Below are 18,825 nucleotides of genomic sequence, written 5' to 3'. Positions count from 1 at the left end.
ATAGGGGTATTCCAGGAAGAGGTAGTAATTTGTTCTTATCACAAGGAGGCCTTGACAACTGCAACCTAGTAATTTTCCAGAGGTCATACTGGGCCTGTGGTCCCTTACATAAAACAACTCTGAAGTTCCACCTCACAACCATATTAGCGAAGTTGATCAAAAACAAACAAACAAACAAAATGGAAACAACAAATGCTAGAGAAGGGAAACAGGTATATTAACACACTGATTTGTGGAGCTGTGAACCGGTCCAGTCATTTTGGAAAGCAATTTAGAACTATGACCAAAAAGTTATTAAACTGTGCATACCCTTTGGCCCAACAATATCACTCCTAAGTCTGTACCTCAGAGATTAAAGAAAGAAGGAAAGAATCCATATGCTAAAAAATATTTATGGAAGCTTTTTAGGAAGTGGTAAAGAACTGGAAACTTAGGGGGTGTTCATCAGCTAGGGAATGGCTGAATAAGTTATGACATATGAGTATGATGGAATACTATAGTGCTATAAGAAATGATGAAGGGGAGCAGCTAGGTGGTGCAGTGGATAGAGTACTGGCCCTGGAGTCAGGAGGACCTGCATTCAAATATGGCCTCAGACACATAACACTCACTAGCTGTGTGACTCTGGGCAAGTCACTTAACCCCAATTGTCTCACACACACACACACACACAAAAAATGATGAAGGGAATAGTTTCAGAAAAACATAGGAAGATTTGTACGAACTGATTGCAGAGTTAAGTGTGTAGAAACAAAACAATTTATATAATAGAAACAATAGTGTAAAGATAAGCAACTTTAAAAGACTTAGTAACTCTGATCAACACAATGAACGGCCATGATTCCAGAGGACTTATGACAAAACATGCTATCTATCTCCTCAGAAGGAGGTGGGATCAAGTGTAAAATCAAGGCCTCTTTTTGGACATTGACAATGTTTTGTTTGATTTCATGTTTGTAACGGGGGTTTTGTTTTCTTTCTTAGGGAGACGTCAAGGTGGATTTTTGTTCATTGAAAAAAATATAATTTAAAACAATTTTTTAAAAGAACCTCTGCTCTAAAGTAGCGCTTCCTAACAACTGTGGCTGTTGAGTCATTTTCAGTTGTGTCCAGCTCTTCACGACCCCATGTGGGGTTTTCTTGGCAGAGACACTGGAGTGGTTTGTCATTTCCTTCTCCAGCTCATTTCACAGATGAGGAACTGAGGCAAACAAAGTCAAGTGACTTGCCCGGGGTCACACAGCTACTAAGTATCTGAGGCCATATTTAAACTCAGGATGGTGAGTCTTCTTGACTTCAGCCCCAATACTCCATCCACCGCGCCACCTAGCTGCCTTCTTCCTAACAATTAGAACTGTCTAAAAGTAATATGAAGTTCCTCAGATAGTGGGTTTCCATTCAGTGGAGATTTTCAATCAGAGGCTGGATGACTACAGTATCTCCAGCAAATGGAGGAGAATACTGGTCAGGAATGGGTTCTGGTTTCTGACATCCTTTGTTTGTGAATGCTTTAATGCTACATAAGGCAGTGGCTGTGGCTGAAAACTTTCCCATAACAATTACAAAGAATTTCTCTTGGACGTGAACTTTACACTGTCAAATAAAGCAGGTCATTTGTGAACATTTTCCTATATTGATTAATGTTCCAAGGGTGTGATAGCTGATTGGATACGGTAATCAAATCGGAGGTTCAGTATCAGTGACACAGTGGCAGTTCTGGAACATAGCCAGGTTTATTGCAGGCATTCACAAGCACAAGTGAAATCCAGAAACTTAAACTGTAGTGAGTGCAGTTCACTACAACACCTGGACTGTCAGCCCACACAGCTGTGCATGCCCCAGACCTGTGGTTCCCAATCATTTAGAGCACAGAGGGCCCCACCATTAAAACCTACCAATAACGTGCCCCATTGGTTCCGCCCAGTATCCCAAATGGACCCATTCTGGGGTTCAATGAAAAAGGGCTGATGGAAGAGTTTTTCTTCCTTTTTTTCCACTGAGAGTAGTTCACAACAGGGAAGAGAGATATTTCTCTGGATAAATGGATAAATGACCTCAATTTGGGCCTTTATTATGGATTTAAGATGAAATATTACTTAATTCACCCTGCAAAAATTGCAGTTAAGGGAGATTTTGGAGCTCAGAGCAAGAAGTACATGTCTTTTTTATCTAGGGAGGAAAAGCTTGACGTGGAGGGAAGCTGATGCCTTGGAAACAAATTTAAGCAGAAAAGAAAAATTGGTGACATACGGTATGTGTCTTTTACATAGAAAGTAATACAGTGAGATGTATTCCATCACCATTTCACCATTTCACCATTTCACCATTTCAAGGTGATTCACATGCCAATGAAACTGCTGTACTCCACAAAAGCTTTCTCCCTACCATGAATTCTCATGCTTAGTAAGATCTTGGTACCAGCTAAAAGACAGTTTGCATTCTGAACATTCCAAGTAGCTTTAATTCATGAATTTTATGTATAATAGCTGTTCACTTTGGTTAAAGGATTTCCTACATCCACTGCAATCAAAGTGTTTCTTTCATAAATGAATTTTCTTATGCTAGTAAGCTATCCCCTCCAGTGAAAAGATTATACACATTCATTACACTCAAGGATTTCTCTGCAATATGAATTCTCTTATGTCACTAAGCACTGCTCTACAGGGAAAGGAATTCCCACATTCACTACAATCAAAGAGGTTTCTCTCCAGTATGAATTCTCTTGTGGTCAATAAGTTTTCCACGACAATTAAAGGATTTGCCACATTGATTACATTCAAAGTGCTTCTCTCCAGTATGAATTCTCTTATGGTCGGTAAGGTTTCCACGCTGTTCAAAGGATTTCCCACATTCACTACATTCAAAGGGTTTCTCTCCAGTGTGAATTCTCTCATGTTCAGTAAGGTTTCCACGCTGATTAAAGAATTTTCCACATTCGTTGCATTCAAAGGGTTTTTCTCCAGTATGAATTCTCTTACGTCTAGTAAGTTGTCCTCTCCACCTAAAGGAGACCAATCATTACATTCAAAGGGTTTTTCTCCAGTATGAATTCTCTTATGTTCACTAAGGTGTGCATGACAATTAAAGAATTTCCCACACTCAGTACATTCGAAGGGTTTCTCTCCAATATGGATTCTCTTATGTTTAGTAAGGGAGGCACTCCTGCTAAAAGATTTCCCACATTCATTACATTCAAAGGGTTTCTCTCCAGTATGAACTCTCTTATGTGCGGTAAGTTGTCTACTCCAGTTAAAGGATTTTCCACATTCGTTACATTCAAAAGGCTTTTCTCCAGTATGAATCCTTCTATGTACAATAAGTGCTTTTCGACAATTAAAGGACTTCCCACATTCATTACACTGAAAGGGTTTCTTTCCAGTATGAATTCTCCTGTGTGTAGTAAGTTGTCCATTTGAATTAAAGGATTTTCCACATTCGGTACACTCAAAGGGCTTCTCTCCTGTGTGAATTCTCTTGTGTTCAGTAAGCTTTCCACATTCATTAAAGGCTTTCCCACATTCATTACATTCAAAGGGTTTCTCTCCTGTATGAATAACCATATGCGTAGTAAGGTGTCATCTTCGCCTAAAGAATTTCCCACATTCATTACATTCAAAGGGTTTTTCTCCAGTATGAATTTTCTTATGCCCAGTAAGGTATCCCCTCTGATTGAAGAATTTCCCACACTCACTACAACCAAATGGTTTCTCTCCAGTATGAATTCTCCTATGGATAATGAGTGCTTTCCGCCGATTAAAGGATTTGCCACATTTATTGCATGGGAAGGGTTTCTCTCCCGTATGAATTCTCTTATGTTCATTGAGTTTTCCATACTGATTAAAGGATTTCCCACATTCAGTGCATGCAAAAAGTTTCTCTCCAGCATGAATTCTCTTATGTAGAGCAAGACGTCCCCTCCAGCTAAAGGATTTTCCACATTTATTACATTGCAAGGGTTTTTCTCCAGTATGAACTCTGTTATGTTCAGTAAGTTGTTCATGCCAGCTACAGGATTTTTCCCATTCCTTACATAGAGGTGTCCTCTTCAGTATGAAGTTCTTGATAGAGAAGAGATTTGCAGCTAGAGTCTTTCCCACATATATTATACTGAAAAGATTTCTGTGCAGCTGGAAATATCTGATGATTTGTAAGGGACGCATTGCTACTCAACACTTTCCCACCTTCACATAATATTTTTTCAGTATATTTTCTGTCATTTTGAGTAAGATGTAAAGCACAACTGTCTGACTTTTTGTATTTATATTTGCAAAGTGTCTCAGAAAAAATAATATTATGCTTACATTTTTCTGAACACTGTTTAAAGTTTATTCCATGTGTATCACATTTATGAATATTTTTCCCCTTATGATCTTGATGCCGTGGAATCAGGATTGACCCCAGATTGAAGTCTGTTCCCAACATATTACATTCGTTGGTATAAAAATCAGAAGTTTTTCTATGACGGATTGTCACCTGCTGGGATTGCTTTTCATAGCTGGCTTTCTGTTGCTCCGATCTAAAAGCACATTCCTAAGCTTCTCCTAACACAGAATCCCATGGCCCATCCTTAATTCTTTCCTTAGATGACTTCCCTAGAGAAATGCCTTGGACTGCAATAGCCTCTGTTGTTTCCCACCTAGACTCCAGATTAAGGCACTCTGAAGGAAAGAAAGAAAAGTCAATACTTTCCATGCTAGGGGAAAGGAAACTGCTTCTTATAGTAAATCCTAGATTCTGCCTCATCTCCTATATAGAATAATCTGCAATTTTAAAATTGTAGAACAAACACTAGATTAATTTTTTTTATTCTGACCTTCTAGCAAACACTAAATAAAATCAGTATTTTCACATAAAAAGTAGAACAGAAAGAGGATTATATTGGAAACTGTGACTCTCTATTATAAACCGTTTGTTTTTTCTTTTTTAAGTATAAAATAAATTCAAGCTCTAACTGTTGAAGTTGTTCTGCTCCTCTGTTTTTCCTTCTGGCCTTCCTTCTGTTCTTTTATCTATTTAGAAAAAAAATGTTTCAATGACCCTTTGTGTCTTTTTTATTTCTTTAAACAATTCAATTTTTAGTTTTCCTCTCCCTCCCCCTCCTACTTCAGTGGAAAAAACAAAAATAAAACCCTTGTTAAAATATGCATAGTCAAGTCACACAAATGCCCATATTGGCTATGTCAAAAAATTTGTGTTTCATTCAGCACACTGAATCCATTCCACCAAGAGGTGGACAGCACGCTTCATACATTAGTCTTCTGGAATGTGTTTAGAACGTAATTTTTTTTTATTTTTAAAAATTTTTATTTATTTATTTTTCACTGCATTTGTTGAGTTCAGGTTAACAGAACACACACGTACACTTAGCTCTCTACATGTTATACTTTCAGCTTAAGTAAGGTGGATAGAAGTTCCAGGTGGTCGATTTTAGTTAAGGCAAGCAAAAATTTCCCAACTATCAGATCTGTCCAAAAGTAAATCAGAGTGCCTCAGGTCATGGTTTCATCCTTTATTGGAGGTCTGCCTCCACTTAGAACAAACATTATTAATAGAAATTTGAAGTGAAGCTATGCAAAGAGACAATAAGGTAGCATCTAGTTTATATGAGTGAATTTAAGTATCTAAGTGAATTACACTCAATTAAGGGCACTGGAAAAAAAGAAACCCTGCAGATATGAGCAGAGGATAAATTGGAAATAATCAACAGAGGGAAAACACTAGAATTAAAGGGGATTAGGAAAAGCTTCCCGTAGAAGGTGGGATTTTAGCTGGGACTTGAAGGAAGCCAGGTAAGCTAGGAGGAAGAAATGAAAGAGAGCATTCGAGGCATGGGGGAATAGCCACTGAAAATATTTAGAGCCAAGAGATGGAGTGTCTTGTTTGAGGAAGAGCAAGGAGCGCAGTACCACCGGCCTGTCTCCCTACCCCTGACCTAGTCCCTACTCCCAATGACCAGCCAGGAGCAATTAGATTCTGCCTTCTGAAAGGTTGGATCCCAACTTCAGTGGCATTAAGCTTTAACTGTGGGCCTCTCCTATCATCTCACAGTACAGTCATGGGCAGGATTACTAGTGAGATGGAGAGAGCCACAGTGGCGGATACGAATATGCACTCTAGGGATGGTGGGTAGACGAACGGTGTCTGCCTCAGACTCTGTAGGTGACGGCTGATGACGCCTCTCAGAATGAACTTTTGGTATGGCTCTTGAAATATAGGACTGGTAAGGAAATAATTCAACATCAGCCTACAGGATGCTGGTAAAACTGAACTAAAACATCCAGCACTGACAGTCAAAGCCCTTCAGTCATGCCCAGCCCAGATCCTGAAGAGGTAATGAAAGTCATCTCCATGCCAGTAATTGTGTTTAAGGCCAAATGGAAACCCCAGGAGTTGCACAAGCCATCTGGTATAGTTCACATCAAACAATACAAGGTCTTATTTCCTTCCTAAATGAAGGAAAGTAAAGATAGTGAAGACTAGAGTTCATCACCACACTATTTCACCTGATGTAACCCTGGGCAGTGAATAAGGAAGGTGGGTGGCACTTATTAGAGGGTTACAGTAGACTACAGGAAGCCAAACAAAGTCATTACACCAATTGCTTAAGCAGTTGCCAAGCTCCTATCAGTGACTGGTATAGGGTTACTGACTTCACTAATGCTCTTGTATCTACTGTTGTGGCTAAGGCTAGTCAGGGGTAGTCCATCTTTTCCTGGGAAGGAGTCCAGGTATCTTCACTATCCTTCACCAAGAACACCTGAACCTCACTCATTCTGCTGGTCTGGTGGGCAAAGAGGCCTGAAAGAAGTCCCACTTCCTGAAGGCACTGATAGCCATCACGATAGGGAAGACATGTTGATTAGGTCAATGAGGCAATAGTGGCAAAGGCCCTAGATTGATGGTGGCCCACATGAAGAACAGGGGGTGGGAGGTCAGACTTAAGAAAATCCTGGATCCAGCTCACTCAGTCAAGCTTTAGGGGATACAGACAGTCCAGAACAAGCTACTGACACTCACTTACCCAAAGTAAAAAAAGGCCAGAGGTTTACTGGCCTTTTGAGGTTTTAGAGAACCTATGCTGCTCACCTGGGCACCCACAAGTATGTCTCTGTCAAGCGGGACTTTGAACCAGATACACACTAAAAGACCTAAAGTATGTGGGTCAGCAGTCTCTTCACATAGACCCTCACGAGCACATGGAGTCCATGTTTTTGGAAGCCTCCGTACATAAAGACCAAGATGAGTGGAACTTTACATCTGGGGAACCACTGAGGATGTGAGGGGTTGATTTCGATGAAGCCCAGGTATTGAATCCCATTTTTTAATCCTAACACATATTTAGGGCTCACCTGATTTTGCTTGCTTGCTTCTTGAGCAAACCCCGACTGTCCTAGAGTCAGATGGGTTTGGCCCTCCGTCTGGGATGCCCTATATGTTATAAGAATGCCTGGATAGGGATTGTCCTATACAATAGCAGTAGATATGTTGGGGAAATAAATGGACTGCCCAGTGTGCCAGTAGGATACATGGTAGGAAATTTTCACCCAGGAGAGTTTGCCAAAATCTCTCAGTCAACCCTTCCTCAAGTATAAAGCTCTGCAGCTTAGCAAGGACATATATTCTCTGACATAAGTGTACAATTGCCACTGTTTCCAAAGGAAGAAGAGGAGAAAACAATCCCCACCCACTCTCACTGAATTTCTGAGGGAGAGCTTGAAGCTATTTCTCCTCTAAAGTTAGAGTGAGCAGCTCTTCCTGTCCAGTGGCAAATCCTCTATCACTCACCACTACCATCGTAGGGACCAAGGGGCTGACCAGGTGTCTCTGAGATCACACATGCCCCGTGGCGAGAATCCGGGACATCTGTGCTATCCTAAATGGTACAATCACAGGACCACTGGAAAGGGCCTGGGCACGTGATCAGCTCCAATGGGAGTACCCCAGTCTAGGTAGTTAAGGAGAATTCTCCGATTACTCCCATCACAAACAAGGAGAAATCTCACATGGATAAACATGCATCCCTGCATCTAGGGAAAAGACCATGTTGCAGGGACTATGGCAAAATGGGCACACTAATGCATTGTTGGTAGAGCTGCAACTTACACCATTCTGGAAAGTAATTTGAAATTATGCAAGAAAGTGATTATAACACTCACAGTCTTTTACCTAGAGATTCCATGGCTAAACATAAACCTATGAGAGGTCAAGGGCATTAAAAAAAAAAAAGGCTTCACATATAACAAAATAGTTAAAGCAATGCTCTTTTGTGGTAGCAAAGAACTATGAACAACAAAATGTGGTACAAGAACATCATGGAATATGACTATTCTATAAGAAACGATAAATGTGATGAATGCGGAGAAGCACGGAAACACTTCTATAAATTGATTAAAAATGAAGTGAGAGGGGCTAGGAAAACAATATGCTCAATGACGACAACAATGTCGATGGAAAAGAACGAAAATGATCACAACTGAATGCTATGAAATTATAAAGACCAAGCTTGACCAAGAGCTCCACCTTCTGCTTCTTTGCAAAAAGTAGAAGAGTATGAGTAGCACGTACATCAGGCTTTTTGTTTTCTGTGCTAGTTTTGTGGCACATTTTTTCTCTTCTTTCTTTCTTCTTTAAATTATTAATTATATTGGCATGGTGGGGAAAGGATACAGTAGGGAATGTAGGTGATGTTAAAAACAAAAGATATTAAGAAAAACATTTTTTAAAATGTTAAAAAATAGCCCTGTTTAATGATCCTCTGATAACCAATATCAAGTGAGGCATAAATCAGAGTTGTCTGGATCACTACGATGGAGGAATCTAGCACAGAGTCCATATCCAGGAGAGAGTCTCTGTGGAAGGTGAATTCCAAATGCTCCTTTGGCAGATGACATTGTGCTAAGTACATCAGGCTCCAGAACATTCCAGAGTATCCTAGAAGAAAACTATAATCACTCTGAGAAGTTTGGCCTGTCCAGCCACATGGGAAAAACAAGTGTTGAAGAATGTCTGCTAACCAGATTCCAATATGCATTTTGGAGTGTGTTCAATATTATGTACATTACATAAACATACACATGAGACAGTAGAAATGGACAACCGGTTGGGCCCAGAATTGAACAGGAGAGGGAAAGAAGACCGTATTGCCTTTGGATAACTGCAATGTTTTTTACTAATCCCAATCTTCCCATGAAAGCAAAGGCCCCATCTTTCGAATAGTAACATTTTACCAGTGTTTCTAGATGGTGGGAAAATATGGAATACTACTTCATCCAAAGAAATAAGGGAATACCATGCTGGGGCACATGATGGGTGTGAGCAGGCTGCAGAGAACTGAGGAACTCCTATGAAGAACAGGAGGAAAGGGCATCACTAAGGAATCATAATACTAGGAAGAAAAGATGGACTAGTAACATGGCAAGAGCACGGGATGACAGGCGGACAAGGTACTTCACGAGTACGTCTGCAATGTCAGACAGAGTGAGGAAGGTCTCTAGCATGTTTGAACTTCTGGGAGAATATGAGAGTCACCCAAAATGGGGTATGACTAATATTGCTGAAGGGAACTTTCAAATGATGATGATGTCACAAATCTGTTTGTGGTAAGAAGGAATTCTTGGAATATGTCATGTAAAGATAATAAAACAAATTAAGGTTCCATTCAACTCCTTCGGTGTTAACTTCAGTTGGAGTATGTGGGGTGTTAGGGAGGACTAACACCTCTGGTGTGAGGGCTTACCGAGCCCTTTTCAGAGCTGCTCATCCACCTTTGGGGTCCACTTTCACCCAACTCTCACCAGTGGCTCCAAGGTCTTTCACTGCATCCTGGGCCATCCCCAGTCATCTTGACTTTAGTCCTACCATTGGACTTCGATGACTCGGGAAGACAGAATGAGGCTGAGGACTTTGTGAAACTCTGCCTCACTTAAATCCAATTCACTTGCAAGTCAAGACATCACCCCATGATGTCACTGGTCCTCTTTGAGAATAAAGGACGACCACGTCCACGACCACCACCACCACCACCAACAACAACAACTTCTGTGATGGGAACTTCAATAAATAAAGGAAAACAATCCAACGAGGAAGAAAAACAGGATTTATCTAAAAAGAGTGATGTGGATATGCAGAGAACTTATATTAAAAAATATAAGTACAAAAGATGAAAGCAAAGGCAGTAACAGGATAACTAAGACAATGACATGGTCCTGTAAAAACAGTGCCAGGAGTGCTAAAGCTCAGAATGCAAGCTAAGGGTAACAAAAACAAATTGTCAAAGGAATATTGGGAGGAAAGAAAGGATAGGAGTATAGCTTGGGATGAGTTAGACAATGATAACTGATGAGAGAAAGAAGACAGAGGTCCTCAACCCTTATCTTGCCTCTGTTTTTTCTGCCAAGTAGAAATGTTCTTTGAACTGGAAATGACAGAACAAAAATTGCTGAAGAGGGAAGAGTGTTAATGCCTGAGAGAAAATCTGGCTGTACTTGATGAATTCAAGTTACTTAACCCAGATGACTCTGCAGCTTTCTGCCTCAGTTTCCTCATCTGTACACTGAGATAATACCTCTCACCTCCTTGTGAGGTATCCTTATGAGGATAAAGAGGTAATATCTATAAAGCACTTTGAAAATCTTAAAGCACTATATAAATGCTAGTTATCATCATCATCACCATTATCAATACTCTGAACTTGTTTAAAAGTCAAACCCAAAAAATAATCACATTAAAAGTTCAAATTAACTTGGAAGGGATTATCCAGTGGAATTCCTCATAGACATGTGCTTGGCCCTTTGCTATTTCCACTTTTATCAGTGATTTAAATAAAGGCACAGATGGCATACTTTTCTTATTTGCTGATGGCAAAGAGTTGAGAGAAAGAACTAACAAGGTGGGAAACCAGGAAAGGTTTAGTGGAGGAGATGTTACCTGAAATAAGCCTTGAAGGAAACTAGGGATGAGTCTAAGAGTTAGGTGAGAAGTCTGTTCATTCCAGGTATGGATTCCAACAAAAGCAGAGGCAAAAGGCAGAATGCCAAATTCAGGTAACAGCTAGCTGACTATACTGGTTGGAACACAAAGTGCACAAAGTAAATTAACATGAAATGATCCTGAAAAAGGATAGAGCGAGGGCCTCAAAAGTCTTCAAGTCCAACCCCCTCATTTTACAAATGAGGAAACTGAGGGACAGAGAGGTGAAGTGATTTACCCAGAGTCACACAACTACTACAGGTCTCACTGACCTCTAAACAAGTACCCTTTCCACTGCACGATGCTGTCCCTGGAGGCGGGGAGTCAGATAGTGGAAGGCTTTAAATGCCAGGAAGAAAAATGTATAATTTCTCTTAGAAAGCCATCCCCCTGGGTTAATCTTCACATTTCTATTGAGGGCCCTCTCACCCAGGTTAGCAAACTAGGAGCTATTTTGGACTTTCATTGTGGCACAATGGTAAAAGGGGGCAGCTAGGTGGTGCAATGGATACAGCCCTGGGCTTCAAATCAGGAAGACCTGAGTTCAAATCTAGCCTCAGACGCTTATTGACTGTGTAACCCTGAGCAAGTCACTTAACTCCTATTTGCCTCAGTTCCTCAATTACAAAATGGGGACACACTGGAGAAAGAAATGGCAAACCACTCCAGTATCTTTGCCAAGAAAAATGGGATCACAAAGAGTCAGACACGAGTGAACGACTGAATAACAGCAATGGAAAGAGAGCTGGATTTGGACTTAGAGGATCTGAGGTCATTACTTCTGTGACCTTCCCCTAACCCTGGGCTCCCAGCTCTAGACTGATGATACCCACACCCCATGCCAGGTCATGTGAATTCCCCCCCACCACCACATCTCTTGTATCTATCCCTTTTTCACACTCGCACAGCCCCAGCTCTAGCTGAGGTCCTCCTCACATCTCACCTGGACCGTTACCACAGACTCTTAATCTGACTCCTCGCTTCCTTCCACTCTCATCCACGTAGGCCCCAAAATGATCTCCCTGAGGTGCAGGTGTGATCTAAACGTACACCCCACCGTCGTATTGCTTCCAATACAACGCAGACAGCCCTCAGGCTTTGGTGACTGAGCTCCCACCTGCCTTTCTAGACTTACTTCACATTATTCCCTCTCCTCTACTCTATACTTCGGCTATACTGCTTCGAGATTTTCCTCCAGCCTGTGCCACCACTTTCTACCACAGGCCTGGAAAGCGCACCTCCTCACCTCCGCCTCTCAGAATCCTGTGCCTCCCTTAAGGCTCAGCTCAGCTCCTGCGTGAAGGCTCTGCTCTTCCTGTCTACCCCCCCACCTCCCAGCTGACATCACTTACTTCCTCCTCAAGAGACCTGCATACACACTGAGCCCCACGGTGGTAGAAAAGTCCCTTCAGGCAAGAGAAGGTCTTCCATTTTTGACTTTGCATCCCCAGTACCAGCACACAGTAGCTGTTTAATAAATGTCTGCTGACCTGAATTGAGAAAGAATTCAAATGGAGTAGGAAGATATCATTCTGTGACCCTACAGAAACTAAGTTACTGACATGAAAATGAATGAGTGTGAGAAAGCTCAACCCGGACAGACTCAGACCTCCTCTGTGAGGACAGCATTCAGTCAAATGTTTCAAATGCATTCACCCCCCCCCCCCCCCCAAACGAATAGCTCAGCTCTTTCTTAGATGACTCCCATCTTACTCACTCACCTGTAGGCGTGCTTCTTGGCACTTCTGTCTCAAGCATCCATGGAGCTTCTCCTCTCTCCAGCTAGAAGATAACATCTGGTTTGGTAACCGCAAGCTCTGGTCAGAGGAAGGAAATGGGAAAATACTTTGGACAGGGCCACATCAGAGTCCATTTCTAGCTCACAGCACTTCAGGAACAAAGTGCACTGGGAAGGTATAAATAAGGACATCTGAAGGATGTTCATGACTGATATTACTAAGTAGAGAAAGGTGGATCACAAAGTGATTTTAGACTCAAAAAAAGAAAACTTGCCTGTATACCTAATTCAATAAGAATTCTGCACGTTTTCCAGTACCTGCCCTGGTGTTTTGATCGAGAATCTCTGACAGTGAAACAAAGAATGGGGAAGGGGCAGGCTTGGGGCAGAAACATGAAGCTACAAATTTCTAGTTATACAAAGAAAAGATCTTGCACCTGGAAACAGGTACTGAAGCCCTGTCCATCCTAACCGAGTTAAGGACTTCCTGTCCTTTTCAGTCACAGAGCAAAGAATTATCACTACTCCTTGCTTAGGCTGATTCCTTTTCCTGAACCCTTGGTCCCATGATACCCTTCTTATTCTAAGAATCATCTCTTGCATCTTAAATCTATGCTTCTCCATTGGCTCTTTTTTAGGTCTCCTCAGTACTGAAAACAAATAAAAGAGCCCATCACCGACTCTCTGTCCCTCCCAGCCTTTCTCTCTTCTCTTACAAACCTGACCAATAGTCTAATTATGCCCAACAGCATGTGCCACATTCCACTTTGATCATTTCCTGATTGCAAACAGCAAGGGAAAATAAGCGTAGTGGGGCTGAAGGGTACTGGATTTAGAGTCAGGAGACCTGGGCCTGAATTGTGATACTCACTACTTTGGTGACTGTGGCCAAGACACTTCACCCATCCGGGCCTCATTTTCCTCACTGTTAAGACCAAATGGTTGAGCTGGAATCCCTCTGGGCCCATTCCACCGCTAAGTCTAGGAATGATTCTATTCCCTTCTGAGCCCTATTATCAGATCTATTCTCCTCTATTTCTGCCATGCCTTTCAGGCACCCCACAGCCACCGGTAAATGAAAATACCAAGCTGTCCCAATGAGAAGCTTCTAAGTTAAAAAGGAAGGCTGTGTTTATCCAAGGAAACAAAGTTCCCATAGTTCTCCAGCATCACCTCCCTGAATAAGGTTCTCTGAGTACGATCCAGTTGCCTCCATTCCTCCCAGGTGAATTCCACGGCCACATCCTTGAAGGTCAGCGATTCCTGAAACATGCAACACACTCCTGCTCACCCAGGGATCCTCTCTCACGAGGACCTTGGGGGAGACTTGAAGTTAGCTGACGGCATAGGAAATGTCTTTCACGATGTATTCCAAGTCAAATATTCATTGCATACCTGTTATGTGTCTAACTTTCTACTAAACTCTATAGCATGGTGACTGTCCTGCTGAGCGCCTCAATGTCACTCTTAAGCAATACTTCTTCAAGTGAAACCCAAAGGAGTCATACGCTTTACCCTTACTTTAGAACCTAATAAAGAGTCATGCCTGCACAAAAGTAGTTAAGCTTTACTTAGTTTTGCTGAGAAATTTTTGCCTTACTAGGAACTAAATTGGGTAGCGCTTCATTCCAAAAGCCATGGGCCCCGGGAAGGAACCCCAAATGCTTTCATGTTAACACGGAGCCAACATAGGCACCCAGAAGTTGTTATTTCAATACAAGGAGTAGCAAGCTTTAAGACTGCATATCAGGGCTTCTTAAACTTTTTCCACTCATGACTCCTTCAGTGCTTCTTCTTCTTCTTTTTTTTTTTTTTTGCTTAGGCAATTGGGGTTAAGTGACTTGCCCAGGGTCACACAGCTAGTACGTATCAAGTGTTTGGTCTGAGGCCGGATTTGAACTCAGGTCCTCCTGACTTCAGGGCCAGTGTTCTATCCATTGCGCCACCTAGCTGCCCCTCCTTCAGTGCTTCTTAAACTGTGGGTCGCAACCCCACAAGTTTAAGCCATAGATAAGGTAGAGAGAGTTCATGAAGGGCTTTAGAAACTTGCTTTGAAAGATCTCAGAATAACAGTGCGGTGATCTACTTTCCAAGTCACTGTGACCATTATAGTGGCCCAGAAAAGCTAAGAGAATCCCATCTCGCCTCCTCCTTAACCTCTTTTTAACTAAAGATCTAAAAGGAATACCAGGCTTAGCTCAAAACGCTAAATCCCCAGAGATACAAAATAAAATACAAGTTTCTTTATTCAGATGGTCAGAAGGCAAGCTGGGGGGAATCCCAGGGACAGAAGCCTTCCTGAGACAATATCTCCCTTGAAGAGAATTATGGACAAGGCAAGAATCTCTTGATTTCACTATCCCATGAAAGGATTAAGCATTTTTATTTCCCATCTATAACGCTGCAGGGCTAGGACTGACTTTCTTAGTCTCACATTGGCTTCTCTCCTAGGGTATGTAAGGGCCTCTGCCTCCACCTATGGAGAGAGGGAACCTCTAGTCTGACCAGAGGTCAGGGCTCTCCTTTCAGATATAAACACTCAAGGTTCCTGGGCCAACAGAAGTCTTCCTGACTCCCTGGGAAACAAAGTACACTATCATCTAACGTGTCCCTTTAAAATCCAAATACTTTACTGAAGGGATGGAGAAAAAAAGATTGAGATCCACTACTTGTAGATATACTGAGGATAAAACCCCCAGGACACATGCTCTGTCAGAACCGGTTACTTGAAATAAGCAGGGTTCTGGGTGCCAATACAGCCTGAAGAATTAATGACAAGCTTCAAATAGCATTATTTGGTTATGGGAAATTATCAGCCTTAACAATACCCTCGAGCTGTCTGACTTGGGAAAATAATATATATTAGGGTACATTCTGCATTAACCATATAACCTATTCATATTTTTCCAAAATAAAGAGAAAACAAGGACCCACAGGGAAATTGTGCCAAGTCAAGTCCTGATAAATGAAGGGGGGGGGGACCCTTATACAAGGCCCTTTCAATGTTTGAGTCTATTGGTTTTAGTGAAGCTAAGTAAGGATAATCAGAATTTAGTTAGATAAAAGGGCATTGAGCAAAATTTTCTTCCCTGAAAATCTGCTGGGGGGAAGGCAGAGTAAAACCTTCAGCATCACATGGTAGACAGTTGCTCAAATGAAAACTATTTTGGGGGGGAAGTTTTGGCAAAATATGACAACAATCTTAAAAAATGGGGGTTACATAAATCTAGGCTCTTTGCCCTTGGGTCAGTGTGTCTTTAGCACTTCTAGGTTTTTCATTTCTGTCCACACTTGTCATTCATCTTCTCCCTCTGTCTTTGTCCAGCATCAGTCGCTTTATGTTTTAGGCCCTCTCCCGATCTGTGTTTCTCTCTTTGGTTCAGTGTCGATGGCACCTCCACCCAGATCTCTATGAGATGTATAAGAGCATATGAAAAATGGCGACCCAAAATGACCCTCAACTGATCCAATTGTTTTGATGGTGCTCTACATTCCAGCCTGGTATAGAGGCTGAAACACTGAACTGATGTGAAGACACTGCCTCGACTCTTATCTATACCCATGCTAAGTAAGAGCTTCTGCAAACTGGCAACTTCCCACCTCATTAATACATATGTAGTTCTCACCCTCCAACTTACAAACATTTCTCTAAGTTAGTGGCACAGAACCATCCAATTTCCTCCAAACCACTAATAAAATCACTTGAGGAGCCAGAAACCAAAACCCATGTTTTGAGAATTCCTCAGAGGGAAAGCCACAAGTGGCATAATGTTTGCCATTACCTGCCAGGGGTGGGGAACCTGCGGCCTGAGGCCACATGTGGCCTCCTGGCTCCTCAAGTGGCCCTGAGCCACTTAGGCTTCCTTTGATGACTTCAGCACCTCACATTTTACCTTTCTATCCAGCCCTTCCTATCATCCTTGTTGACTTCAACATTCACAATGTAGAAATGTCATCAACGTCCCTGATCTTCACATATCCTCCATGGTCAGCCATCATCAGATAGGATGTCCACAAAATGAACTTCACTGCTACATGCCAGTGTTTCACCCCAAGAGATCTCAAATGGAAAGTCCCTATTTCCTACCTGAGTTTCCTTGCTGATCATCTCTACTCCCCCACATTTACTGCACCTGTTCTGCATGCTCACTGATCAGTGCATTCCCTCAGCCCAATTCGCTGAAAATATCAGCATTCCTAACCACATTTAACTATCCGCATGGTTTGGCTTCCATGGTCAGAGACTTTAAAAATCACTCACAGTGTCAAAGAACTCTTGGGGAAACACTTCTTTTTTTAAACCACAGCATACAAGTGTATCATGTAAATAAATTATAAACATGAAGAATTCAGAGAAATGTGGAAGATTTGTATAAAGTCATGCAAAGTGACATAAGTAGAACCAAAAGATACAGTAACGACAGTGATGCCAAAGAGGAGCACTAAAAGGAAACTGAACTCAGAATAAATTGGAAAACTAAAGACTGTCCTGGAGATCAGATAATAAAATAAGCCTCCCCCCCCCCCCCCCCCCCATGGCAGGGAAGTGGAGGACTTAAAGACCGGAGTATTTTATGCACTGTCAGACCAGATTTCTGTGTTGTGTGTTATTGCTACAAAGGAGGATGGAATGCTTGGAAATGTCTTTGATTAAAATATCAAAGGCCATCAAAAATATTTTTAAAGGTTTTTGTTTTTGTTTTTTAAAGAGGCCTCATACTCGGAATGTTATATCATACTGGATCTCCCTCGAAATGCCTGCTTCATTCATGCCTGGCCCAAAGCAAGTGGGAAAAAATCTGTAGAAGAAACACGTTGCACCCTACAAGCTCCAGCTGAATTCTTATTTTCATTTACCTATGACACTTGCTACCACTCCTCAATTGAACCTCAGAACATTCTAGACCTTAACTGTTCTTTCCTCTCAAATGTCCACATTCCTCTTTTTCTTGAACACATTCCCTTCTTAAGCTATGGAAATTTGGCTTCTTTGAACAGCACTGTAGAGAACACTGAAGTGATCCCTTGCGAGCTACCACATCTCTCCTTGTCTTCACTCTGTATATTATTGTCCCTATTTGACTTAGCACACTTCTCCTTCAGTGAAGTACTCCTGCTTCCAATGACAGGGTGAAGGATGCTTGCTGCTGCAGAGGCTGTGACCAGATACCTTCAGTGCTCTTTATCAGGGTCTGAGGAATCTCCTCCTTAATGTGAACTGTCTGCTGGTTCCCAAAGATGACATGTTAATTCCCTTCTCAGCTAACAAATCCTGCACATCCCCAAGAGAATCTTAAAGAATCGTTCAAGAGTCCAGCCCTGCTCCTTTGAGCCCCCATCAATGTCTCCCTCCTTTAGACTACTATAACACTTGAAAAACAATGCCAGAAAAGCCAGGAGTTAACCACAATTATGCAGTTCGATTTGGCCTGGATACTGCAATGAGACTAAAAGTTCCTCATGTACTTTTCCTTTGAGATTATCTCCAATGTATGCTGTTTATATCTTGTTTGTACATCGTTGTCAGAGGAAGCTAGAAGGGGCAGGGGATGGATAGAGTCCTGGACCTGGAGCACGGGAGAACTGAGCTCAAATCCTGCCTCGGACACTTACTGCGTGACCTTGCGCATGTCCCTTAACTTCTGCTTGCCTCAGTTTGCTTATCTGTAAAATGGGATGATAACGGCACCTACCTAGCAGCGCTGTCGGAAGGATAAAATGGGCTGACAGCTAGCTGTTGCTTGTCATCGGTTAACTTCTTTCTGATTGTTTGCACGTTGTCCGCCCCGTCAGACTGTGCGCTCCGCGAGCGCAGGGGCCGTTTCTGCCCCTCTCTGCACCCGCAGCGCTCAGCGCAGGGGCCGGCGCACAGTAGGGCAGTCTTTGGCGGAGGGGTGGGGTCGGGGGCAGCGGCAGGCGCGGGCGGCCCAGCACGCGGGGAACGGGGGCTTCTCGGCCTGCGGACGCGGGTGACACTTCATCTCACCTGGAAGCCGGCCGCTGGGATCCCGGGGCCCATGGCCTTCTCCGGGAGGGAGGAGTGAGGCCCTTGCTGTCCGAGGCCCAGCGGACCTGAGGAGACCCGAAGGGCGGCCTCGCAGTCCCACGGCTCCGCTCTG

General features: G+C 42.4%; 1 protein-coding gene across 1 annotated transcript; it reads right to left on the bottom strand.

Moving 5' to 3' along the window:
* Positions 1-2,691: 2,691 nt before the first annotated feature.
* On the bottom strand, positions 2,692-18,336 carry LOC114042864 (zinc finger protein 3-like). The gene is given in 3 exon segments (XM_027862019.1): positions 2,692-3,014; positions 3,017-3,306; positions 18,320-18,336. Coding segments are annotated over 3 exon segments (630 nt in total).
* Positions 18,337-18,825: the final 489 nt, after the last annotated feature.

The sequence above is a fragment of the Vombatus ursinus genome, unplaced genomic scaffold, assembly GCF_900497805.2.
Source record: "Vombatus ursinus unplaced genomic scaffold, bare-nosed wombat genome assembly UNPS02000026.1, whole genome shotgun sequence".
Classification (NCBI taxonomy): domain Eukaryota; kingdom Metazoa; phylum Chordata; class Mammalia; order Diprotodontia; family Vombatidae; genus Vombatus; species Vombatus ursinus.
Note: the sequence above shows the minus strand (reverse complement) of the source record. Positions and strands in the feature narration are given on the sequence as shown.